General features: G+C 43.3%; 1 protein-coding gene across 1 annotated transcript in view; it reads left to right on the top strand.

Annotated features, from left to right (window-relative positions):
• REL (REL proto-oncogene, NF-kB subunit) overlaps positions 1–18,936 on the top strand; it is a 79,788-nt gene extending 60,852 nt beyond the window's left edge. The window contains exons 7-11 of the mRNA XM_073628103.1: positions 1,564–1,668; positions 3,749–3,961; positions 8,486–8,539; positions 11,217–11,306; positions 11,419–18,936. Coding sequence (XP_073484204.1) covers positions 1,564–1,668; positions 3,749–3,961; positions 8,486–8,539; positions 11,217–11,306; positions 11,419–12,101 — 1,145 coding nt within the window. The 3' untranslated portion in view covers positions 12,102–18,936. The remainder of the gene's footprint in view (positions 1–1,563; positions 1,669–3,748; positions 3,962–8,485; positions 8,540–11,216; positions 11,307–11,418) is intronic.
• The last annotated feature ends 9,053 nt before the right edge of the window (positions 18,937–27,989 follow it).

Below are 27,989 nucleotides of genomic sequence, written 5' to 3'. Positions count from 1 at the left end.
GTTCTGACAGGGGGACAGCCCACCCACCAGAACACTCCAGTCAGTGCTCTCAGCCATTGGCGGAGGACCTGTGCTTTCTATGTCAGCCACTGTGCTTAGGTCCAACACACCCCCAGCTGAATAACAAATAGACCTGGGCAATCAGCAAAACTCATGTTCCCTGCTAATTGTACAGCTCTAACTGAGACTTTACGAGGGGCACATTGGACCACTGCTTACACACAACTAGTAGCAGCCTGGTGGGGGAAACACTAGGGTTGTAGGGTCCATACCAGACAATCCATCCTCAGTACATGTTCAGTCCTGTGTATGTTCAGCCTCTTGACTGCACAGCATCATTGGCTGTTATGGTGCAAAAAGCTGTGTGCATCATAACAAGCATTGACACTGTGGGTCCAAGCCATCTGCCTTCTAGCCCGGCCATGAGTGTTCTAGCCGCCAAAGATGCTGTTCATCCCCAGTGCCTCACACCGTCCCTTGTTGCTAGAACGCAGGCGGACAACTGTGTGGGGCGTCCCCAGCACAGCCCTGGTAATGCCAAACCGGTAGTGCAGTGGCTGGAGAATTAATGTATGTATTGATATATATTCGGTCCCTTAAAAATAATAAAAGCAGAACTACACTGCATCTGAGCACCAAAATTGCTATTTAAAGCGGAGGTCCACCCAAAAGTGGAACTTCCGCTCATCTGATTCCTCCCCCCCCTCCGGTGCCACAAGTGGCACCTTTCAGGGGGGAGGGAGGTGCAGATACCTGTCTACTACAAGTATTTGCACCCACTTCCTGGAATAGATTACCGCGGGAGTCACGCCCCCTCCCGTAGCCGCAACGCTTCACTTCCTGATTCCCTCACAGAGAATGGAGGCGGCAGCAGCCGAGAGCCGAGCGATTGATCGGCTTCGGCTGCCGACATCGCTGGGCTCCAGGACAGGTAAGTGTCCATTTATTTAAAGTCAGCAGCTGCAGTATTTGTAGCTGCTGGCTTTTAATATTTTTTTTTTTTAGGTGGACTCCCTCTTTAATTTATTTTCAATATTCAAAGCAAACTCACTCATCCATCCATGTCTCCATGCTTTATTTTGCTGAGAAATTGTTTTGAAAAACTACCCCCCCTCAGCATTCCTGGTTGTGGTCATCTTATATAAGGGAAGATGATTCATGTAACATTTACTTCCTGGAGTCCATCTGCTCTTAGCTCAGGCATGTTGGCAGAACGGTTTGCTGAGAAAACCCCTCCTCCTCTCCTGAAGACTCGTGAGATGTATGACATTCGCATAGGCCTGGAAAACAGGAAGTAACTGAAGAAATGTAAAAAAAAAAAAAAAAAAAAAGTTAAAAAAAATAAAATGGTATACTTTCTCATTTATTTTAATGCTAGAAGCATAAGGTTTAAAAATAGTCAATGTTGATTGAGAAAGTTAAGTTCTGCTTTAAGGACTTTGTGTATGTGTACATAGTATGTGTGTGTGTTTATATATATATATTTCCCTTCCATGTTTTGTGGTACCAAAGATAAGTAGAATCTTAGTGTTTCTTCATAGTTTGACTATTTTATCATTTTAGGAGCTCCCAATACTGCCGAACTACGGATCTGTCGTGTGAATAAAAATTGTGGGAGTGCAGCTGGAGGTGATGAGATATTCCTGCTATGTGACAAAGTTCAGAAAGGTACAAATTTTACTTCTACTCCAGGCAATAAATGCATTGGGGTTGATGTACTAAAGGCAAGTAGACTGTGCACTTTGCAAGTGCAGTTGCTCCAGAGATTAGTAAATGAGTTACAGTTTCACTTTGCAAAGAATACCCAATCACATGCACTCATTTACTAAGCTCTGGAGCAACTGCAAAGTTCACAGTCTTTTTACCTTTAGTAAATCAACCCCATTGTGTTAGGTGTTTATAAGAAACAAATGTTAAACCCCAGCTATGTCTAAAATAGACCCAAACCCCCTAATTTGGCTTTTTTCTTATTATTTAATTGACATTTAAAACCTTTTGATGATAACATTTAATTTTCTAATATAGGGGTAGTAGAGCTTTTGTCTGTGGCCCCAGCAGTGGCACAGTGTGGACGCAAAATGCTTAAGGGTGCAAAATTTCAAAAGAAAAAAAAAACAGAAAATAGCCGTAGCAGTGTATATGCACTATATTGTCAAAAGTATTGGTACACCTGCCTTTACACGCACATGAACTTTAATGGCAGTCTTAGTCCATAGGGTTCAATATTAAGTTGGCCCACTGTTTGCAGCTATAACAGCTTCAACTCTTCTGGGAAGGTTGTCCACAAGGTTTAGGAGTGTGTCTATGGGAATGTTTGACCATTCTTTCAGAGGTGCATTAGTGAGGTCAGGCACTGATGTTGGATGAGAAGGCCTGGCTCACAGTCTTCACTCTAATTCATCCCAAAGGTGTTCCTTTAGGTTGAGGTCAGGACTCTTTGCAGGCCAGTCAAGTTCCTTCACCCCAAACTTGTTCATCCATGTCTTTATGGACCTTGCTTTGTGTACTGGTGCGCAGTCATGTTGGAACAGGAAGGGACCATCCCCAAAGTGTTACCAATGAAAATGTCTTGGTATGCTGACGTCTTAAGAGTTCCCTTCACTAGAACTGAGGGGCCAAGCCCAACAGCTAAAATACAACCCCACACCACAGTCCCCCACCCTCACCACCAAATGATTTGGACCAGTGCACAAAGCAAGGTTCAACTATGAAAACATGAAGCGTTAGCTTTGCTTTAAAATTCAAGCCTTGTGTCAAGTCAATAGGCATTTATTTGAAGCCTTTCAACGCCTCCCATTCAAGTCTATGGTAACGCCTCGCAAACGCTCTGGCAGGCAGTTGCGGTGCAGTTGTGAGGCATTAAGATTGGTTTGTTAACTGTGATGCCTTTTGTGGAGCAGTTTTAATGCGCCTTAATGCTCAACAAACTCTTACAAACTGCCCGTAGGGCGTTTGGGGAGCATTTTTAACTCGTCATTAACGCTTGTAAAATGCCAGTCTAATGCCCATGCTAAAGCTCATTAACGCGAGTCTTACGCCAATACTAAGGCTATAGGAGTGTTTGTTAAGCGCTAGAAATGTAGTCACGTGTGAACAAGCCCTGAGTACCCACTGTACTGTATCTGTGTAGGAGCAGCGTTGTCACCCAAGGGCAGGAATTGTGCTAGGACCACAGAACTATTCCCCCTAACCCAGTGGCAGCAGGTGATATATTTTGTTTGAAGGGGGGGGTGGCGGCAAACAATCCACCCGCTTTGCTAAAAAAAGAAATGGCAGTTTTGTATGATATGCTTTAGTTAACCATTCAGCTAGGGTTTACATCTAGAGTACTTTAAATTAAGTGTTTAGGTCTGACCTATGTATTATCCCAATTTCCAGATCTTATTCTGTATAGCAAGCTTTCCTTATAACTTCTCCATTACATCATTTTGCCATTATTATCAGGTAACAGCTAAATATCAGAAAGCAGCACCACTCCCCTTGAAGATGGGCACTGGCCCTAGGCTTTCTGTGAACTGGCAATCTTTTTATTGAATTTTACCATTATTGAACATAACTAATGAATTACAGATGGCATGGTTCTTCCATACAGAGTCCAGATAAAACCATGGAACACACAGCTATATTGTGAACTAAAACATGATAAAAGGGCTATACAAAAAGATGTCCTACAACCATTTCACTTGACTAACTATGCTTCTTCTAGGCAGTCGTGGATCTCAATATATATTTTTTTTGTTTTATGTAGATGACATAGAGGTCCGTTTTTTTACTGACAACTGGGAAAACAAAGGGATCTTTGGACAAGCTGATGTGCACCGTCAAGTAGCCATTGTTTTCAGGACTCCTCCATTCCCCTTTCCTATCACTGAAGTTACAACAGTGAAAATGCAGCTGAAAAGACCATCTGACCAAGAAGTCAGTGAACCTATGGATTTCAGATACATACCTTGTGAAAAAGGTGAGAACTTGTCTCCTGAAAAATTTAAAGCAGAATTAATATACTTTTTTAGATTCTATGCTAAAGCCAGCATCTCATTTTCCCAACTTCTGGGAACATCTTGGAGTTACTCATAGGGCTGAAAAAGTCATGTGCATCTCCATAGTTATATCACTATGAGTTTCTCTACAAAATGCTGAGCTTTGGTGTGTAGGGAGTCAGAAAGATAGGGCTTGTGGCATGGGTTCCCATAAGATCTGGTCCCAGAATGCCTTTACCAGTCCCTTTTCTAATATTAAACCACTTTGATCATTGGATATTATTAATGTGCAACCAATGCTACCAAACAGGAGCCCATTAAAGAAGTTGTAAACTCTTTTGAAAAAAAAAAAAAGAAAAAAAAACCTGTAAGACAAAGGCATAATGAGCTAGTATACATCGCATACTAGCTAATTGTAAAATACTTACCTTAGAACGGCGACCACACACCGCTGAGATGGCTGACATTTTCCCCAGAGTTTCTTCCGGGTTCGTGGGCTCTGGCGCTGTGATTGGCTGGAGCTGCGATGACTTTACTCCCACACATGCGCGCGGGAGCTGCTGTTCACAGCACAGGGATTGGAAGGAACGGCACCCGTGGCTGTTCCTTCAGAGCGCATGCGCCAGTGGTATCACTGGCTGCATGTAATGTAATGTAAATATCTCCTAAACGGTACACATTTAGGAGATATTTACACTACCTATAGGTAAGCCTTATTACAGGCTTACCTATAAGTACTTGTCTGCAGAGGAAGTTTACTTCCTCTTTAATGAAGGCCTATGAAGACCAGTTACTGGCTTCCCTTTTAAATACTGTTCACAAAGGACTGAAGGCATGTCAGAAATACTAAAATGGCACAAGATGACAAAGATCCATGTCTGGTGCAAACGGAACATGGCATAGACTGGTAACCATGAAGAACCATTCCTAAGAAGAGCATGTAGGTCAAATTGCAAGCTTTGTATGGATATACTAAACCTTAACTCAAAAAGTGAACATTTGCTATGTTATATGGAACATCTACATGCCTATAGCTTTATAGCTGTGTATCTTTCTGTGGCTGCTGGTCTCACAAGATTTGGAGTGACATTTGGTGATGTCACTACTGTACTGCTTGCTCTGTACCTCCGGACCTGCCATGCAAGGATCTGCTTGAACCTGCTTCTGATTTATTCATTCTAAGGATCTACACTTTCCGCACTTCCCCTGCTACTTCTTGAATATTCTCCCACCAGTTAATAGATTAAAGGCCAAGTTCACCTTTTCAAGCAGAATTTCACTTTTCATATTAAATAGAAACCTTTTCTAATTTCCCTTCTGCCCCAGCCATCCCAATGTGCTCATCTCTCACTTACCGTATCCATGGCAGCTTTGAATTTTCACCTTTCTTTTTGAAATTTAAAGCAATGCATTCTGCTTCCATCACTTCCTGTATGTAGATCATGTCATCCAGGAAGTTTCATACCATCATTCACTTTCTTATGTATCACAGAATAGGGCATGCTTACCTGTCTGGACCATACCTCCCTCATTAAAATACCACCTCAATAATATATACAGTATCTCACAAAAGTGAGTACACCCCTAACATTTTATTTTATTATATCTTTTCATGTGACAACACTGAAGAAATGACACTTTGCTACAATGTAAAGTAGTGAGTGTACAGCTTGTATAACAGTGTAAATTTTCTGTCCCCTCAAAATAACTCAACACACAGCCATTAATGTTTAAACTGCTGGCAACAATAGTAGGTACACTCCCAAGTGAAAATGTCCAAATTGGGCCCAATTAGCCATTTTCTCTCCCTGATGTCATGTGACTTGTTAGTGTTACAAGGTCTCAGGTGTGAATGGGGAGCAGGTGTGTTAAATTTGGTGTTATCGCTCTCACTCTCTCATACTGGTTACTGGAAGTTCAACATGGCACCTCATGGCAAGGAACTCTCTGAGGATCTGAAAAAAATAATGTTTGCTCTACATAAAGATGGCCTAGGCTATAAGAAGATTGCCAAGACCCTGAAACTGAGCTGCAGGATGGTGGCCAAGACCATACAGAGGTTTAACAGGAACAGGTTCCACTCAGAACAGGCCTCACCATTGGTCGACCAAAGAAGTTGAGTGCATATGCTCAGCATCATATCCAGAGGTTGTCTTTGGGAAATAGACGTATGAGTGCTGCCAGCATGGCTGCAGAGGTTAAAGGGGTGGGGGGGTCAGCCTGTCAGTGCTCAGACCATACGCCGCACACTGCATCAAATTGGGCTGCCGTCCCAGAAGGAAGCCTCTTCTAAAGATGATGCACAAGAAAGCCTGCATTTTGCTGAAGACAAGCAGACTAAGGACATGGATTACTGGAACTATATCCTATAGTCTGATGAGACCAAGATAAACTTATTTGGTTCGGATGGTGTCAAGCGTGTATGGCAGCAACCAGGTGAGGAGTACAAAGACAAGTGTGTCTTGCCTACAGTCAAACATGGTGGCGGGAGTGTCATGGTCTGGGGCTGCATGAGTGCTGCTGGCACTGAGGAGCTACAGTTCATTGAGGGAACCATGAATGCCAACATGTACTGTGACATACTGAAGCAGACCATGATCCCTTCCCTTCGGAGACTGGACCGCAGAGCAGTATTCCAACATGATAATGACACCAAACACACCTCCAAGAAGACCACTGCCTTGCTAAAGAAGCTGAGGGTAAAGGTGATGGACTGGCCAAGCATGTCTCCAGATCTAAACCCTATTAAGCATTTATTGGGCATCCTCAAACGGAAGGTGGAGGAGAGCAAGGTCTCTAACGTCCACCAGCTCTGTGATGTTGTCATGGAGGAGTGAAAGAGGACTACAGTGGCAACCTGTGAAGCTTTGGTGAACTCCATGCCCAAGAGGGTTAGGGTAGTGCTGGAAAATAATGGTGGCCACACAAAATATTGACACTTTAGGCCCAATTTGGACATTTTCACTTACGGATGTACTGTTGCCAGCGGTTTAGACATTAATGGCTGTGTGTTGAGTTATTTTGGGGGGACAGCAAATCTACACTGTTATACAAGCTGTACACTCACTACTTTACATTGTAGCAAAGTGTAATTTCTTCAGTGTTGTCACATGAAAAGATATAATAAAATATTTACAAAAATGTGAGGGGTGTACTCACTTTTGTAAGATACTGTATATACACTGTACAATCTTCTTTTAGATCCACCATCAGCTATGTAGTGCAAGGCCCTACCTAATTTTATACAAATTTAATGGATTGGTAAGGTGTGTCATCCTTATCCATAGTTTTGGTAAATCTAAAGGAAATTGTACAGAGATTTTACAATCAGATTGCATAGTGGTATGGTCATCTTTATACAAGTACATAGGAGGGAGTGGATAGAAGCACTCTGCCGGGCCCCATTCACATCTTCGTGTAGCAGGTTCACTTTAATGGGCCGCCCTATGTGCAACAAATGCCCCAAAGATGCTCCAGAATGTTTTTAGAGCGTTTTTTAGTGTGTTTGTCGCACTGCAAATTCACAACTGCTACCCGCGCTTGAGGTGCCATTAACATTTGATGGCAACGCAAGCATGATGCATGTTTCTGAATTGCGCGGCAAACCATGCCTTTTCTGTTCAGTTTGCTATGCGTTTGGAAATGCCCAGATGTGAATGGAAACCTTATTGTTCTTGTGTAAACACACCAATTTCACTTTCAGACCCCATTCACACCTAGCGTAGTGAAAGCACACGTTTTTTGGCCTGTTTTTCCCACAGCACGCATACGGCAGCCCATTGATTTCAATAGGCTGCTCTGCATGTGGCAAAGTAGCTCATGGGGCATTTTGCAATCGATGGCTGTGTATTCAGTGAGAATGGTGTTCATTGACATTGATTGTATGTGAGTACAGAGGTGGGTGGGAGCAATCTCCTGAAGGGGGAGGGCAGGTGTAGTGTTACTGAGGTCAGCTGCTGAACTCCTCCCTATTTCTTAACGGTTTTCCCAAACTAAGCGATGGATACTAGGAAGTAATGGAGGAGTTTTTTAAACAAAAAACTAGAGGCTGAGGTGTGCCTGTCCTAAGACATATAGAATATAGGAAGCTTTTTCTTTTCTACAAAAGAGGCGCATTAATGGTATATTGGTACAAGCTGGAATTTAAGTGGAAAAGTGAAATCGGCCTTTAACACTCATCAAGGGGTTGATTTTGATACAAAGAAGCAAAGCCCTGCCTCTACCATGACTTGGTAGCTGCAGGGAGGCCACAGCCAATACCGGTGACTAGTCCTTTACCTTCTGCTTGTTATTTATGGGCATAGCTTTTAGAGTTCAGGTTATCTTTAATGTCACCATGTCAGAATGTTGTGAATTGTAAAAGGACATAGTAATGTGTAAGTAGCGGAAATAAAAAAAAAAAGTATTACATATTTGGTAAATCAGTTAGTATAGTTTGTATTACAGCATGTTGAATATATTAAATAATTGTAACATTTTTTTTTTTTTTTTTACAACCTATGTAGACCAATATGCAAAGAAGTTTAAAAAAAGCGAAGAGATGTTACGTATGTTCTGGGGTGAGTAACAATATAACTTTGTTTTTCTTTTCATAAACTGTATATTTTAATAGTAAATGGTTTGAACTATTAGACATCATCTAAACAAAATGAGGATATTATTAGCATTAGCTTTATAATGTATTTTTTTTTTTGATTGGCTTTTATCACAAATTGAAAAAAAGACAATCAATTAAAAGCCAAGGGGTCTCCACACTTTCAAAACAAAAGGGCCAGTTTACTGTCCTTAAAGTGTTACTAAACCCAGTAATATGAAAATAGTTAATTCCCCCCACCCCCAGTGCCCACAGCTTATAAATCTTCTTTTCACATTAAAATACTGCCACTATATACCTTTTTGGCTGATCTGTATACCATGGTCACGTGATAAACGCCAGTGCTGATAGTTCAGGTAGGAGGAGATTTCCACTATAGCCTGTGTCCATGTGCTGTTATGAGAGGCGGATCTTCCATGAATTAAGATGTAACATCCCACCCACTGTGTTCTTTTTTGTTACTGGGCATGGAGGAGGAGGGAGGGACTGGGCTGTCATTTAGGATCTGTATACAGGCTCAATTGTGTGATGTCAATACCATGTGACCTGACTAGCTCAGCAATGTTCTCTCCAGCAATAGAGACCAAACTGAGCATGTGCAGGGGGACCACTCTGACTCTGTCTTATCTGGCCTTGCCCGGAGAAACCCTGCCGGAGGGGGAGGATCTATAGGATAAAAGAGCCTTTTTACACAATAGAGAGGATTAACCCCTTAAAGTGTTTGTTAACCCCCCCCCAAAAAAAAAAAAAAAAGATCCTGTTCCCTTAAGCATGTTATACAGCAAAGTGCTTGTGCTGTGTTATTTGGCCCCCCATATCACATGAAATACCTAACTGATCCTGCCTGGCTATACCCTACCCCCTGTAAACTGACCACGATTATCAGGGCTGCTGAGCCCTGACAACGTGGTCAGAGTAAGTGCCTCCGTCATCTGCAGCCCTGCTCTCCTGTGTGTCCTCTGTCCTCCTCTGCCCTTCCCTCCCTGCTTGTCTGCTCGTACCAGTGCATGCCCCCCCTCTCATAACTTCTACTAAATCCTGTAATCCCCTCTGTACGATTATAATAAGACCCCTTTTCACACTGAGACGTTTTTCAGGCGCTTTAGGTGCTAAAAATAGCGCCTGTAAAACGGCTCCACTGCAGTCTCAGTGTGAAAGCCCAAGGCAATGCGCTGGCAGGACGTTAAAAAAACTCCTGCAAGCAGCATCTTTGGAGCCGTGAAGGAGTGGTGTATACACCGCTCTTGCCCATGGAACTGAATGAGCGCTACTTCTGAACCGCTGGCAAAGCGCCGCTGCAGTGGCGCATTGTGGGTCATTTTAACCCTCTTTCGGCCGCTAGCAGGGGTTAAAAGTGCCCCGCTAGCGGCCGAAAACCCCCGCAAAAACAACGGTAAAAATAGCGGCACTTTACCGCCGATGGCACCGACACCCCAGTGTGAAAGGGGCCTAAGTGTCCCTGTGTCCATGTAATGTAAAAAATCTGCCGATCTGTACCTATGTAAGCGCGGCTCCCAGCGCTCAGCTGACTGTCGGCTCTCTTTCTCCTCTCTCCCCCCCTCCTCCCCGGCTGACATCAGGGGGAGTGCACGGCCCTGCCCACTGGCTCTGTGAGCCAGAGAGGGAAGATAGCTGACAATCAGCTGAGCGCCAGGAGCCGAGCTTATATAGGTACAGATCAGCAGATTTTTTACATTACACAGGGAAACTTATTATTATGGTACAGAGGGGATTACAGGATTTAGCAGAAGTGGGTTAACAAGCACTTTAAGTTCCACAGTGAGTATAACAAGCATGCTATTCTGCATATACAGACAGATTTTACTGTTGTGGGTTTAGTAACACTTTAAGGCTGGGTTCACACTGCCGTATGGAACGGCTCACAGCAGGGGTCCGGTGCGTCCCTGTTCACTGTTTCAGGTCCAATTTCAGTCTGAATTTTTGGCTGAATTCAGACCTGAAATGGACCAGAAGACACACAGGACTCCTGTGCAATTCGCTTCCGGAGCCACTCCAGAGATGTGTGAACCGGCTCTAATGAGAGATGGTCACAATCTCCTGACATGCGAATTGAATGCGGAGAAATCTGCATCCAATTCACAATAGTGTGAACCCAGCCTGAGACTTTTAGGGGGCCGAACTATGGCCACTGGGAGTAGAAAAGGTCCCAATTTCAGTGGAAAAAAAACAATGCCCTAGTCTTGGTGTCAGAGGGAGGAATTGTGCCCTATCATTGGTGTCATTGGGAGGAATTTCTGTTGTGTGCTTCAGAGCCATGCTAGTGGACAGTAGGCATCCGAACAACCCTGAAGTTTCGGAATGGGAAAAATATAGTGGTGTCTTTCCCTTCTCATATGTCCAGCTGTTTGCCCCAGCAAAAGCAAGGTTCCTCACTACATTATGCACCAGACACAGCATAGATAATGGAGCAGATTGCACCTGATTAACAAAGGGGCTAGCTCCTACTTTGTTGATTAGCAACAGGATCTGCTCAGATTTCTCAGTTTAGAAGAGTGACACAGACTTTATGACACTCTTTCTTAAAACCTCCAATGTGTCTTGTCAACGTCATCCTTGATAATATTTACTAGTAAGGAATGGTAATAGTAACATTACTAACTGGTGGTGTGTTTCTTTGGTAGAGTCTCAAAAACCTCAACAAATGGACAAAGCAGAAAGCTTGTTGGCAACCATGTCAAGATCCAGTGACAGACAGCGAACTATTAAAACAGGTAAAAATAATTCCCATAACTTTGTGATTTTGATTTTACCCTGCTATCAGTCATTATAGCTTCACTGAGTGATCTATGAATATTAGAAGAGACTCTCCTTTTTATCTTACAGAACCTTTCTTTAATGTTCAAAGTTGTGCACAACCTTCAGTAGAGCCCATGACACAGAAAAGTGCCTCTCTGTTTCCTTTCGCCATGCCTCCATCAACAGAAACCAGAACCCAGCCTATACAAATAGGTGCGTCAGCTAATTATCCTACCTTTTGGTCAGTGACGGAAGGCCAACCATCAATCTCAAACAATTTTCAGGATTTCTCCTACAACACCATGCCAACAACCACATTTCTCCAAGCACAGAAGGGTGGCCATGTAGGAAAACTTCAGCAAGTTTCCACCAGCCATGTGGAGTATAATACCATGCTGCAAACAAACAGTTCCCTAAATCAACACAGGTTTAATACTCCTTCTACAGATTCCGTGTGTATTCAGGATGTCTCCCAACCCAGTTATCCTTCTGCATCTTTTGGAAGTAACTCGTATGCTCTTTCCTTCAAAGATATAATTAGAAGAGATGGCGGTCACATGGCACCAAGTAGAACCAATGAATTGTTGCCAGGGATGACTGTGACCAGTTTACCTCAAACAAATTATTTTGATTCAACAAGTCAGAGCACGTCACATGACAATATGGTGAATCAGCAAGGTTCTGATCTTATGGAAACCATGTGTATAAGCGTTGATTCTGAACTTGAAAGCTTTTTTGAGAATCTACAACAAAGCATGTCAAATCCATAGTACCATTAAATTGAATGGTCATCCATCAATAATGCACTTGTTCGATGCAAAGTTGAACTGCCATTGTTCAGGAAACTGTGGATTCAGGGAAAAATTTGCTAGATTGGCTATTTCTCCCATACGGGCTTCCTAGTTTGCCCATGCACGCAAAGCTCCTCCTTTTTCTTAGATCGGGATTGTTTTTATTTCTTTTCTTAAAAATTTTAAAATGACAATTTAAAGGGTGCCATTTTTTTATTGATTATTTGGCAGATATAGTCTATGTCATATGTCTCCCTCCATATCCCTGTATCTTTACTGTGTAGCAGTTCTATTCTCTGTATTCAAATTAGATAAATACCCACGTTTCCTACATTAGGTTCTTTTTCTGAATTAAAACATGGATTTCACTGCAGGAAAGAATATGCAGGGCAGTACAAATGATGTGTGCTGTGGTCATAGAGAGAAGAAAATCCTGTTTCTCCAGGAGGCATAGCACAATAAGGTCATGTGGGTAAATGAGGATCAACATGCCTTATTGTCAATGGTGGCATGTACCGGAGCTTTCAGCATCCTATATCCAGTTGTTAAAGAACTACAAGTTCTTCACAGCTCTATAAGACTTTTCTTGTCTCTACTGCATTGTAATGATATGATATCACACTTACTCTGAAGGAGGACACCAAACTGTTTTTTATTGTAAAATCCATTGTAAATACAGGGAATGACAGAGTAACCCAGATAGTTGCTGCAATATTCAGCAATTAATAGCTTTTTCTATTGTTTTTCCTGCCTATATTTTATTTTCAAAATTCTTATACTTATTGCTTGTGCCACGTTTATACACATTTTCTCAGAGCCTTTTATATTATTTGCCAGTGTGCAAATATAATAAATGTAATGACTGTGTCATTGTATCTAGGTCTTGGCTAAATGAGCTGTATGAATTATCACTTGTAAACAACTTTTGTTGAAGATGGGCTTAGATTACTGAGGTTAGGAGTATACTCATGCACTTGGAATGAAACTCAATCAATATCTGCAATTCTTATATGTGTGCGTGATAACTGAACAAAGTGTTGGTGCAGCAGCAGATAACATCAGAACACCAGCATGGAAAGGATCTTTTATTGGCTATTTTTCAAATTTCCCAATTGTCCTCCACTGTGCATGCAGAGGTATCGCTATAAATTAATTTACAGAATTTGTCCCTGTCATGTGATAGACAATGAAGATTGTTTGGACCCTTTCATAAGGACCGACTGCCATCTTGTCTGTATGCGTAGTCGTACATAGTGTTGTTTTTTTCTCTTTTGTCTCAGGTATGCATGTCTGTTTTTCAGGCAGACCAGATCAGACCACCCATTGTTCTCTATGGAGCGGTGAATATCAGCGGACATCAGATCCGATCCAGGCTGCTAAAAACAGACAGATGGGGATCTGTTCCCCATCTATCAGGCGGATCGGATGACAGTCGATTGGAAACAGACAGGCAGTCCATTTCCATCTAACCACCCCATAAAGAACAGCGGGCTGTGTCCGTGTCTGTTCTGCATAGCGGAGCGTACACAGACCTGTCATCTGCCTGCTCAGCGGGGATCAGTGGAGAGATGACAGAGTCCATCCCATCCGAAAGGGCCAAAGCCTTGTACATCCCCTATACAATGTGCTGTGAATGACAACCTTTATAGAGTGGACAGTTTTTGTAGTTCAGTTTGGAGGGCACCTCACACATTAAAAAAATTAGATATTTAGTGTAAGGGATTGGAACAAAATCCCTATTTGTGCGTTTAATATTTACTTGATATTTAGCTGAAAGTGGATGGAATAGAAACAATCCATGGAATGGACTTCAAAGGCAGGTGGTTATGCTCTGTGCCTCATCGATGTGCCCCTTCTCTGCCCAGTACACCCACATGCATTGTCTAACAGCTAGGTACATATCTGGGATAAACATTAGGGTTCCCTCCAGAACTAATTCTATTTGGACGGAAAGAGCACAGCCTACCAGTGGAGTGACTCCAATCTTCATGCTGAAATTTACATAGCTTCCCTGTTAACTAAATCAATGATCTCTTAACTGTCCTCAAACCCAAGAACAGGCTAGTGTGATTAACGTATTAACACCTTTTCTGTATTGCTTCTCACCTTTATATGTTGAGGATACACTCACACCATAATGCATACAGAACTGTGCTCTTCATTGGCACCTGCAATCATTCATTTATATTTTGACTTGAACAGGACACGCAGGGCAGCATATCCAAATAATGCAGCTTGTTGGATGCTGCAATGTACAGTATATATGAATACATGCTCTATATGAAAGCAAAGCTTTGGTTGCAATACAGGGTAATATCAGTGTGAATAAAATCCTCAAGCAGGAGAGGTATATTGGAGAGCACAGATTAGCCGCAAAAAAGATCAGGCGCCTGCTGAAAGGGACAAAAATTACTGAAAAAACAAAAGTAACAGTCCTGTGGACCTTAGCTGCTAGGACATACCCCTGGGGAGAAGAACTGAAAAAGCAGCAAAAAGTTCCACGAGAGCGCTTAGGTCCAGGTATATCTTTGGTGGCTGTATATTGGCTTAGTATGAACTAGTGAATACCAGTATCCATAATCAAGAATTGTGATGTTTTATTGAAAAAAGTCATAACCATAAGTTAAAAGGCTTGCAAACAATAGTGTCAACCTTCCTGGCTTAGAACTGCTTACTTGTCCACAGTATGAAGAGATCCGGGATGTGTCTCAGCAATAGCAAACTCCAGCCTTGATATCTGACAGCTGGACTGGGCAGGGACATCCAGGGGCTGATGGAGAGCCAATCTGTGGAGATGTCATGCACGGTGCTGGGGAAGGAACAACCGTCAAGGCTGTGACAGGTCTCCCTGTGGAGACAGCATGTGGAGGTAAGCAGTTCTAAGCCATGAAGGCATACTAATGTTACTAATACTAATGAATGACTTTTTTCAATAAAACATCACAATTCTTGATTATGGATACTGGTATTCACTAGTTCATGCTAAGCCAATACACAGCCACCAAAGTTATACCTGAACATAAGTGCTCTCATGGACCTTTTTGTGGCTTTTATATTGGAGAGCACCGAATCATGTGACAAGAGACTGCAGTCATATCTAAAGCACACCATCTGGGTATAACATTGGCACAGTTGACCGGATAGCACTTAGCAGTGACTGTGCATAGTGCACTGGTATTGGTTTTAAAGCCAACCTGCAGTTTGCCCTTTAAGCCAATGGGAGCAAAGAAAATGCCCAGTATTGCCAGGTATGGAGGAGCATGTGGCCTAGGGCTGTGACAAGGGGACAGGAAAAGTCCACACCACTGGCTGGAGCAAATCGGAGCTTATAAAAAGCTGCCTTTCCCTACTTCTGGGGACTGAAAAGAGTGGCAGGGGAGAAAAGAAGAGTACAGTTCACTGTCAGTAGCACTTTGCATGTCTGTATGATTAGAAGCTGTTATACCTGTGATCAGAGACATTTCAACAAGAATTTAAACAAAGAGGTTGATTTACTAAATCTAGAGAGTTCAAAATCTGGTGCAGCTCTGCACAGAAACCAATCGGCTTCCAGTTTTTTATGGCAAAGCTTAATTGAACAAGCTGAGGTTAGAAGCTGATTGCCTACCATGCACAACTGTACAAGATTATGCACTCTCCAGTTTTAGTAAATAAACTCCATAGTCTAAACTTGGAAATATTAAGGATATTGTGGGAAAAAATTGTCAGGCAGAGGTAGATCAGGGACATTATACCTGCATTAGGGAACAGGAAGCCAGCAGTAAGCTCTTGATGGTAGTTTACTTGTACCCCTGCAATAGCAGTGCCTGGTGTGTGTAGAATGAGGTTTCAGGAAGTATTCTATAGTGTTTAGTCATTCAAAAAAAAGATCCTGAATTTGTTGTTCAACCTGTCTAACTGATTTAACTTACTTTTGAATGTTGAGTCCATGTTTCTGAAATGGTTTCAACTTTGAAACACTAATATAGTTTTAGAGATTTGGTGAGATAAAACAAGCTTCTAAACTCTTGCTAATGTATTTATTGCTTTTAAGCCTAATACATACTGTATATGTCGCTTGGGATCTATAGTGGTGAGATTTCTGAAAATGAGTTTCCATCTCCACCAACCTACCAAGATCATTGCAATAGGGTACCATTCTCATGTTTTCTATATACTGTACACCTTGGGAACTATAGTGGAGAGATTTCTGAAATCTCCATCAACCTACCAAGATCATTGCAGTAGGGTACCATGCTAATTTTTTCTATATATACCTTGGGAACTATAGTGGAAAGATTTCTGAAATCTCCATCAACCTACCAAGATCATTGCAGTAAGGTATCATGCTCGTGTTCTCTATATACACCTTGGGAACTATAGCGGAAAGATTTCTGAAATCTCCATCAACCTACCAAGATCATTGCAGTAGGGTACTATGCTCACTTTTTCAATGTATACCTTGGGAGCTATAATTCGAGAGATTTCTTGAAAAGAGTTCTCATCTCCACCCACCTACCAAGGTCAAAGCAGTAGGGTACTACGTTCCCTTATTTTATAAGACAGAAAAAGCATCAGGACAAGTGAGGTGGAGCTGGGGATCAGGAAGATCTGGCTGCTGGAGTACAGAAGAGTTATTAAAACCCAGAGGACAATTCCTTCACCAGTATCAATTCATAACTAAAATAGCAATTTTGGTAAATTGTCCCATGGAGCTTGTTACCTTCTTTTATATCATATAACCAAAACTACGTCTGCCATGATTGGAATGTACTGTTGTGAACTGTTATTGCATCGGATTCTGTAATATATTTATACTTTAGCATGGAAAGTAACATTTGCTGTTTCAAGTGAATTCTCTTGTTGTACCACTGAGTGGATTACATTATACTTGCTAAGCAATATGCATGTATTGCCAGTGTCCCTGATAAATGGGGTCTTACATGTAATGCTTTCCAAACTGGAAAAGTTTCTATAAAGTGACCTGTGTTCAAATTCCTTTTCTTTATATTAGATAGGGAAGACTTGTTGTAACATCCCAATTAAAATGGATCAGATATAGTTATACACAAAATTTTATTAGCGATGCTATTGGGGTCTAACTACTCATTTGTCATCTAAATTGTCTACTGTACAACAGTCATGTCAGCTCTAAGTGACAGAAAAATTGTTGATGTCCGTTAATTGTCTCTTGATTTTGGTTTATGATTCTTCTTTAATGGTAATGAATGTAAATGTGTTAGACTTGGATATGTGTTCATTATTGTGTTTTTTTTTTGTTTTTTGAGATAACTAGATTTTCCTTTGTTTTCCATCTCTACATTTTTACACTGTAGCTGTTTGGTTAAAATGGCAGCATTTGGTAGGCAGAAGAGAGCCCAGTAGTCCTTACACCAGTACATGTGAAGGCATATGTGAACAGACAGGAGACTACAGTGGTTGGCATATAATTAGCAAGGATTAAAAGAAAATAACAGCCTCTTGGACTCTTCCACATGGGATAGGTTCCCTTGGAGTCCACCTGCTCAGCGGGGAATCTGTCTGAGCAAGTGGATGGCTGCTCAGTGCCTGCGCTGCTTATGCAGAGCGGACACAGATACTGCCTGCTCTCCTCTATGGGTGGTCAGATGTAAATGGATTGCCATCCAATCCAATCTACCAGATGGATGGGGAATGGACCCCCATCCATCTGTTTTTAGCAGATCGGATCACATGTCGGCAAGTGTCAATGGATACATTTCTGTTGACACCTGCTGCTCCATAGAAGAGACTGGAGGGTCTGATCGGGTCTGAAAAACTGACAGGCGGACCCGATCGGTCTACTAGTGTGAAAGGGATCTTACTGTTATATGTCTACAGTGCAGGCAGGTGGGTTAGTGCATCTCATGCTTGCTTAGATTGCTGGTGCTTTAGCACTCCATCAAAAATGATTGTTCCAACAGTATCATGGCCCGAGTCAATGGCATCAGTTTGACAAAAGTTTGAATAGCTTTTGAGATCATTCAGAATTCGTTGACCAGTACATTCGACCTACAGTTTACTTCTTCCTGACCTGCATGCGACCTGCTTCAAGTGGGTTTTGCATTCACATAGACTTGTATGGGAAACCGTCTTGAAGTGAACAAAAGCCAGTTAACACAGATCAGAGTAGGCACACTGCAGTCATTAATGTTTTGGTTCTTGGGTTTAGATTTTGACTTTAAATCAGAACTGTGGAGTTTCAATATTTTCATTGTGAAAGGTTACCTTTAATTTCATGACATGAACCCAGGATAACTTGCATTGATCTGAGCTACATCAGGTCTTTGGTAGAAAAGCATCAGTTCCATTCTAATATAAATAAACCCTGAGAAAGTCTCCACCCCAATCTGTCCAAGTTGAGCTGCCAACATATGTGGTCTTTTATAGGCCACACAACACACCCCATTGCCATATATTCTAAGGGCCACAACTAGGTCTTGGACTTAGCATTTATTCATTCAGCCATTGTGCTTTCACGGAAGTCTTTAAAGGCCATGGATGATAATTGTTAAGCATATTTCGTGTAAAGAAAACCCAGACTTCTGCTCAGGTCTCTTGTGTTTTCATATAGATACCATTGACAATTATTTATGATTTTGTTCATTCTGATAAAGTTCTCAGCTCTGTTTCTGTGTCACATTCATATTGTATATTAATAGCAACGGTCGGTTATATGTTTCTCATTTTTTGAGAACAAGATGCTTTCATATATTTTAGTTTGTGTTTGTTTTAATTTGGTTATTATTGTATTAATGATGAATTGTCATACATTACTTTTTTAGTACACCAATAAATTAATCTGAAGAATAAACTGCTCCCATTTTTGATTATTGCAACACGCTGAGTAAATGAAGGGGATTCCAGAGCTTAACCTCTAAAAATACTAGTTAACTGGCTTACTCTGGCCTTAATACTTTCTGAGACACTGTCACTGACCTAGAAAAAGCATACCGAAATCAATTGGAGTAAAGTCAAAACTATTAGTCTGCATACTTGTTCTAGGTCACTCTCTCACAGTGGAAGCATTTGGATCAACACAATAGCTAAACAACTATAATTTTCAAGCCAGGAAAGCAAACTTAATTTCTTCCCCTCAGGTTTCCTTTAAAGATGAACTTCAGACAAGTTGTAAGCATCTAAATATGACTTGGTATCAGCCTCTTGTATTTCCTTATACAGTACGATATGGAGAGGGAGGGGTAACACTAGAAGCAAAGGAGGTGTGCCACAGTTCTCAAGTCCTGACAAGGAACATGCTGACAGGAGTAGAGAACAGAAGGATAACAGTCTGCTGCATCTCCTTCACTATCCAGTCTCACGCTGAAGGCAAGGAGGTGGCCTAACTGTGTTGCCTAAAGTGTATGTAAACTCTAAATCTAGATTTTAGTATGTCTGGCATCGTGGCTCACTATATACAGTACTTCCCATTGCAGGCAGACAACACTAAGCCACTGCCTCACAATTTTTACCAGTGTTGTCAGCCTGTCATGCCAACTCCTTTAGTTGGTCATTGGTTTGTCTATCTGATAGACCTAATAGGCAGCCCAATTGCCAAATTAAATAGGGCTCAGGACAGGAATGCTGCTGCTTTTTTGCTAGGTAGCGGTTTAGCATTGTTATCCTGTAACAGGAAGTGTTTGTTAAATGTAGAATCTCCAGGTAAGAATCTTTACAACAGATTCTCCAAAAGTTAGGTTTGGGCAACAGACTATAAGGGTGCTTTCACACCGAGACATCGGCGGCATTAGAGGTAAAGCGCCGCTATACCGTCATTTTACCAGTGCTATTTGACCGATAGCGGGGCGCTTTAACCCCCCGCTAGCAGCCAAAAAAGGGTTAAAACCACCCGCAGTGGCGCTTTGCCGGCGCTGCCCCATTGATTTCAATGGGCAGGGGCGCTTTAGGAGCAATGTATACACCGCTCCTACAGCACTGCACAGATGCTGCTTGCAGGCCATTTTTTTACCATCCTGCAAGCGCACTGCTCCAGTGTGAAAGCACTCGGGCTTTCACACTGGAGAGACAGGAGAGGCTTTTTACAGGCGCTATGCAGGCGCTATTTTAGCGATGTAGCGCCTGTAAGGCGTCTCAGTGTGAAAGCAGTCCAAGTCTGCCTCCATGACAAGGAAGACTCTCAGGGCAGGACCTACATGGCACTATGCTAACCTACTTTAAATGATGCTAATCATCATACACCTAGGTCCACCTTTATATGCCTATATAATGCTGCATCTATGAAACCGTGCAATGCACCTACTCAACCTAGTCAATTCATATTAATGTGCTTCAGTATGAATGTAGTGCTCAAGCCTGTGTTGCAGTAAGGTTTTTGCTGCAACCTTTACCTGAGATTTTGACTTTGGTGCTGCCTGTGGTGTGGACAAAAAGTGGAAGTTGTTAAGCCTTTTGGGGGAATAGAGAGGCATAAAAACCTGCTTAGAAAATACTAAAGATTTTTGGATTAGAATGAAAGGCTGGAAATGGGTATTTTTAGTGAATGTGTTAACAATGGTGGTCTCCATACTTTTCAATGCAGGCTTGCAACCTGTGAAGCTAGTCAAGCTGTGAAGGCTTTCTTTCAGCCTAGACTTCATTGACAAAAGAATTGTCCAGTAGTGTCACCAGTAACAACTTCCTGTGTGTACACAATGAAAATGCATGGAAAATCATGATAGGTCTTCTTGAAGCCAAGATACATAGTACCGACTCGCTAGTGAAACAAAGGGATTGTACCGCTCCAGGCAAATCATCAGGTCTCCACTGCTATAAAGCAAGCCAGGTGCCAGGCTTGGTCCAGAGCCAAAAGATGCAGAATAATGAAGAAAAGCGTGGCAGCACTTTCAGCATAAAATGATTATTTTATTGAAATTGCATTAAAAAGGAAGACATGACATACAGCCAGCTCAAAAAGTTCAGCATGCTCAGTCATTGTCAAGATACAAAGTACCGACTCACCAGGGAGGCACGCTAGCAGACAGTTTGATTGGATTCATTGCAAGAGCTTGAATTTTTTTTACATTCACAACTTTGCCAAAGCCATTTAACACACTAAGCCAGAGCCATTTAACACATTAACACACTAGTTTGGGCCACTTTTTTTTGTTTGGGAAGGAGTAGAGAAAAAATGGGATTTTTGTACCGTAAAATCAATTTCTTCAAGTTCACCGACAGACGCAGCACCTCCTTAATCTCGACTGTTAGGTTGTATCACCTCTGCAGGAGTAGGACTAGGCAGAACATAAAACTTGGCTACGCCCCATGGGCCATCCTCAGTCAGTATATAACCCCCTCCCTGCTCTAGGTATTCAGTTTAGTAGCAAGCAGTAATAGAAGTATCAAAAACTCCATAGAGAGGTGGGTGCTGTGTCCGTCGATGAACTCTGAGAAATGGATTTTACTGCGAGTACAAAAATCCCATTTTCTCCTTTGTTCATCGACGGACACACTGCCTCCTTAATCTCGACCATTGGGACGTCCAAAAGCAGTGCCAACGAAAAATGAGGGGTAGGGAAAATAACCCAAGGTTAAACACAAGAGCCCTAACCAGGACACAGAAGCCTTAACCGGGTCACAGAAGCCCCATCTGACAAAAAAATAAATTTGAAGAAAAAAAACACCCCTCAAGAGGGAACTCCCCTCTTTAACCACTTGCTGCCCGCCCACCGTCATATGACGGCGGGACGGTGCAGCTGTTATCCTGGGCCGCCGTCATATGACATGACGGCCTTCCAGGCCCCCCAGGGTGTGCGTGCCCGCCGCGAGCGGCGCCCGCGCCCGCCGTGTCACTCGGGTCCCGGTGCGTGTGCCCGGCGGCCGCGATGTCTGCCAGGCACCCGCGATTGCCCGGTAACTGAGCAGGACCGTGGATCTGTGTGTGTAAACACACAGATCCACGTCCTGTCAGGTGGGAGGAGACCGATGGTGTGTTCCTTGTACAGAGGAACACCGATCGGTCTCCTCCCCTTGTGAGTCCCCTCCCCCTACAGTTACAATCACTCCCTAGGAACATAATTAACCCCTGCAGCGCCCCCTCCTGGTTAACCCCTTCATTGCAAGTCACATTTATACAGTAAACGATGCATTTTTATAGCACGGATCGCTGTATAAATGTGAATGGCCCAAAAATGTGTCAAAAGTTTCCGATGTGTCTGCCGCAATATCGCAGTCATGATAAAAATCGCAGATCGCAGCCATTACTAGTAAAAAAAAAAATAAATAAAAATGCTATAAATCTATCCCCTTATTTTGTAGACGCTATAACTTTTGCGCAAACCAATAAATGTATGCTTATTGCAATATTTTTTACCAAAAATATGTAAAAGAATAAGTATCGGCCTAAACTGAGGAAAAAATTTGTTTTAACAAAAACAACTTGTCACTTTTGTTTTGTTTATAGCGCAAGAAATAAAAACCGCAGAGGCGATCAAATACCACCAAAAAAAGCTCTATTAGTAAGGAAAAAAAGATAAAATTTCATTTGGGTACAGTGTTGTATGACTGGGCAATTGTTATTCAAAGTGCGACAGCGCTGAAAGCTGAAAATTGGCTTGGGCAGGAAGGGGGTGAAAATGCCCTGTATGGAAGTGGTTAAACAGCAGCCTGCAAAACCTTGCTGCCAAATTATGCATCCGCAGATGCCAAAATATCGACTTTATTGAATTTAGTGAAGGTATGCACCGACGACCAAGTGACTGCCTTGCAAACCTGTGATACTGACGCTTGATGACAGAAGGCCCAAGAAGTACTAAGCGTCTGAGTAGAATGCGCCATGACTGGGAAAGGAGGAACCCAACTTTAAATGAATAGTCCTGAGTCACTGTCTGTCTGATCTATCTGGAGATGGTAGCCGAAGAAGCGGCCAGCCCTTTCCTTGGTCCTTGTGTAACCCCAAAAAGCGAGTCTGACCTACGAAAAGGATTCCGTGGCTGCCAGATACACCCGAATCGCATGAACCACATCCAAGGTATGCAAAGCAAATTCCTCCGGATGAGCCAGCTTGGGACACAAGGAAGTCAACACAATGTCCTCATTCAAATGGAAGTCCGCGACCACTTTAGGTAAGAAGAATGAACAGGGACGAAGAACCACCTTGTCTCTGTGGGCCACCAAATAGGGAGTGCGACAGGATAATGCTGCCAACTCCGACACCCTATGGGCAGATGTAATAGCCACCAAGAATGCCACCTTCTGGGGCAACGTAGGTAAGGGAATCTCCCGAATATTCTCAAATGGAGGTTTCTGGAGAACCGATAGTACTAAGTTTAAATCCCATGGCGGCTAAAGAGACCGTACAGGCGGAGTCACATGCCGGACTCCTTGAATGGAGGTATGAACCAAAGAGTGAGTAGCTAGGGGTCACTGAAAGAAGATTGCTAAGGCAGGCACCTGGCCCTTGATGGTACTCAAGGCCAACCTCTGCTCAACGCCCCGTTGCAGGAAGGCCAACATCCGACCTATAGAACAGGAGCGAGGATGAGCGCCATTCGACTCACACCAAGAAATGTATGCTTTCCACGTACAATGGTATATCTTACTAGAAGTCGACTTCCTCACCTTCAACGTAGTAGGGATCACTGATCCTGACAAAGCTCTATCTCTCAGTACCTGGCTTTCAATGGCTAGACCATTAAAATCAGCAACTGTAAAGCAGGATGGTAAATCAGCCCTTGGAACAACTGGTCCTCTCTGAGAGGTAGCTCCCAGCCACCAGAATGACCAGAAGACTTTTGCCCTCGGTCCTTCGCACGCACGCAGAAGAGGAAGGTGTTGGCCCTGCAGTGGCACTAGGATGACTGCAGCGTCTACCAGAGGAACCCGTGAGATTGCCAAGGGTCTCAGTAATTTCCTGTTGAACTAAACCTGCTGAAGGAGCAGAAGTTTGAGGAGAAAAGAAGAGGACCTTGGTCAGTATTAAATCCAGAATCCGACCCAGGTAATTCAATTTCCTGGATGAGGATAGAGGAGACTTTGGGTAGTTCGGACATCACCTGAACCTTTTCAGGAACTACAGTGGATATAAAAAATCTACACACCCCTGTTAAAATTTCAGGTTTCTGTGATGTAAAAAAACAAAGATAAATCATTTCAGAACTTTTTCCATTTGCCCACTCTTCTTTGCAAAAACACTCCAAATCTGTCAGATTGCGAGGGCATCCCCTGTGCACAGAACTCTTCAGATCACCCCACCAATTTTCAATCGGATTCAGGTCTGGGCCATTCCAAAACTTGAATCATCCTCTGGTGAAGCCATTCCTTTGTTTATTTGGATGTATGGGTCATTGTAATGCTGAAAGATGAAGTTCCTCTTCGTGTTCAGCTTTCTAGCAGAAGCCTGAAGGTTTTGTGCCAATATTGACTGTATTTGGAATTGTTCATAATTCTCTCTACCTTGACTAAGGCCCTTGTTCCAGCTGAAGAAAAACGGCCCAAAAGTATTATGCTGCCACCACCATTCTTCGCGGTGAGTATGGTGTTCTTTTGGTGATGTACAGTGTTGTTTTTATGCCAAACATGTTTTGGAATTATGGCCAAAAAGTTCAACCTTGGTTTCAACAGACCATAACACATTTTCCCACATGTTTTTGGGATACTTCAGATGTGTTATTGAAAAATTTAGCCGGGCTTGAATGTTTTTCTTCGTAAAAAAAGGCTTCCGTCTTGCCACTCTACTCCATAGCCCAGACTTATGAAGAATACGGGAGATTGTTGTCACATGTACCACACAGCCAGTACTTGACAGATATTCCTGCAGCTCCTTTAATGTTGCTGTAGGCCTCTTGGCAGCCTCCCTGACCAGTTTTCTTCTCGTCTTTTCATTAATTTTGGCAGGACGTCCAGTTCTTGGTAATGTCACTGTTGTGCCATATTTTCTCCACTTGATAATGACTTTCTTTCACTATGTTCCATGGTAAATCTAATGCCTTGGGAATTCTTTTGTACCCGTCTCCTGACCAATACCTTTTAACAACGAGATCCCTCTGATGCTTTGGAAGCTCTTTGCGGACCATGGCTTTTGCTGTAGGAAGTGACTAAGAAAATATCAGGAAAGACCTACTAGAACTGATGAACTTTAGGGTTAATAAGAAGCACTTTAAATGATGGCAGGTGTGTACTGACTCCTATTTAACATGAGTTTGAATGTGATTGCTTAATTATGGAACACAGCTACATTCCCAGGTATAAGCTTTTATAAGAGGGTGTGCACACTTATGCAACCACATTATTTTAGTTTTTTATTTTTACTTCCCCTTCCTAAAAGATTTCAGTTTGTTTTTCAATTGATTTGTACAGTTTATAGGTCACATTAAAGGTGGAAAAAGCTGAAATGATTTATCTTTGTCTCATTTTTTTACAGCACAGAAACCTGATATTTTAACAGGGGTGTGTAGATTTTTTGTATCCACTGTATTCTGGATGTTCACAAAGGAGATCCACGAAGCTGGAAACCAGCGAAGATGTCCCCCACCCCAATTATGAGTGAGGGCAAACCTTCATGCTGAAGGGGTCTTGTCTGCGGGACTAGAAAAGCTTTCTTAAAGGCTTGGTCTGCAGACCAGTTCTTAAGCCACTGCACGCGTATAATAACTACCGCTGAAACTGAAAGTTTGGACAGCAGGGGAGTCACATCCAAAGATGCATCACATATAAAAACTGCAGCCCTCGGACCAACTGATCCACCAGATCAACATAAGCAGCAGGAACCATTCATTCCCCAGACCTTGGTGCAAATCTTGGCCCATTCGGTTAAAGTCTGAGACACCAGGGCCGAGGCCAGGACAGGTCGCATTGCCGAACCAGCCACAGTAAACATGCTGCATGCCACAGCCTCCGCTTTCCTGTCAGCCGGGTCCTTAAAGGGCAGGGATTCCTCTACTGGGATTATGGTTGCTTTATTCAACCTGGAGACAGGAGGGTCCACCACTGGTGGGGTAGTCCACTTTTTTTAAAAGTAATTCCTCAAAAGGGGTAGTATACTGAGAAACGTTTGGGGATCACAAAAGGTGACTTTGGTTGATCACATACCTTATAGGTAAACCTATCAAAATAAGGCAGATAAGGAAACACCACTGGTGTGCAAGGTGATTTATGCGTACTGAAGGACACAGCCACATCCGTGGCCCCATCAGCCCCATCCTACATTTTTAAAGTCTCACGCACCGCAAGAAGTGCGTCCACCAGTGCTTTTTCACTTGCTGCTGTGACAGTGGAGGATCACTATCGGACGGGTCAGGGGGCGTGATATTAAGCTCCCCTGGGCGGGCCGTGTCCCCGGCAGCATCAGGCTCAGAATCAGATAAGAAAGACTGAGAAGGAGAAGGCGGGGGACGCTTCCTCCTGGGTCTTTGCCTATACGCTACTTCTACCCAGGATACCAATGACTTTAGGACTGCCGTCAGCGCAACCATGTGGGGGTCAGTGGGGGAGAGGTGACCCTGAGGCTCCATAGAGAAAAAGAAGACCCAGCAGTACAAAAAGGTTTTTGGCACTAAAGGATCCCCCAATGCTCAGAGTACCTATCACCAGAGAGAGAGATATACAGGGACCCCCAAAAAGACTCAATCCTACCAGCCGGAGGAGCACTGCAATTTGGACCCAGCAACACTATGGACGCCATCTACTTCATATATCCCAGGACAGGAAGAGGAGGAGCCCCAGCATCTCCACGATGTTCCAGCCATCTCCAGTGTCTCACTAGACTAAGGAAAATGGCTGCTGTGACATCATTGGCTACACAAACATGGCCGCCCGCCGGTGGCCAGCCAAACCAAGGGAAAATGGAAGTCGCGATGTCATCGGACCTCCCAAACATGGCTGCCGGCCGTTTGATATGCTGAGGCATGCTGCCAGGATCCTCTCTGTGCCCTCATCATCGCTGCACCCTCTGCAAGGGGACCCCCCCTCCAAAGGTACTGTACTCTACCACACAGAGTGAACACTTAAGGGGACTCCGCTGTGCACTCTGCACCACTGTGCTCTCTGCACTGGGACCCCCAAACTGCACAATACCTCACACTGCACACACAGTAGGGCATGCACCTAGGAGTCTCCCTCTGCCCTTGAACCCCCCCATACCACCAGGGCAGGACACACACCAGCTCAAGATGCCTACAGAAGAGGAATGGGAGGGGAGACTCCCCAAGGTCTCTGCTGCCTGCCCTGGGACTCCCCCAATCTGTGGGGGGAGGGGAGAAGCCCAGCTCAACTAAGGGACTTTAGGGCGGGAGAAGAGATCCTGCAGGCAGGTCCGACCATCCTTGGAAGGTACCCGCGTCCACCCCCAACCGCACAAAGGGGGGAGAGGGGGAACTGTACTTACCGATCCATGGTGCAGGTGACACTCCAGACAGAACTTCTCGCCACCAAAGTGAGGGCTGTCGGCCAAGGCACCGCTGCAACTCAGACCAGAGCCTGGTCGTATGTGACCCTGTGAGACGTTTAACTCGCGGGCCAGCCTCTGTCTGTTGAAGCTATGTCGCAGCTGACCTAGCGCATAGCTGAAGTCTGCACACGTTTGCTGGCTGGACTGGGGAGACCAATGGATCTAGATTATCCAGCCCATCACCCAGCCCAGCAGTTGATTGTAGATCTCCCAGGAGAAGCATGGAAGGAATAAAAAAAAAAAAAATTGCTAGGACCAAAAAGATCCCAGCAAGGAGCTAGGTCGTTACTCCTGACTAGACAGAAAAAAAAAACTGAATACCTAGAGCAGGGAGGGGGTTATATACTGACTAAGGACGGCCCATGGGGTGTAGCCAAGTTTTATGTTCTGCCTAGTCCTAGTCCTGCAGAGGGGATATAACCCAATGGTCAAGATTAAGGAGGCGCTGTGTCCATCAATGAACGAAGGAGAAATGAAGATTTATCTAA

The sequence above is a fragment of the Aquarana catesbeiana genome, linkage group LG04, assembly GCF_042186555.1.
Source record: "Aquarana catesbeiana isolate 2022-GZ linkage group LG04, ASM4218655v1, whole genome shotgun sequence".
Classification (NCBI taxonomy): Eukaryota; Metazoa; Chordata; class Amphibia; order Anura; family Ranidae; genus Aquarana; species Aquarana catesbeiana.
The sequence above is the reverse complement of the archived record's forward strand: the minus strand, read 5'-3'. Positions and strand labels throughout refer to the sequence as shown.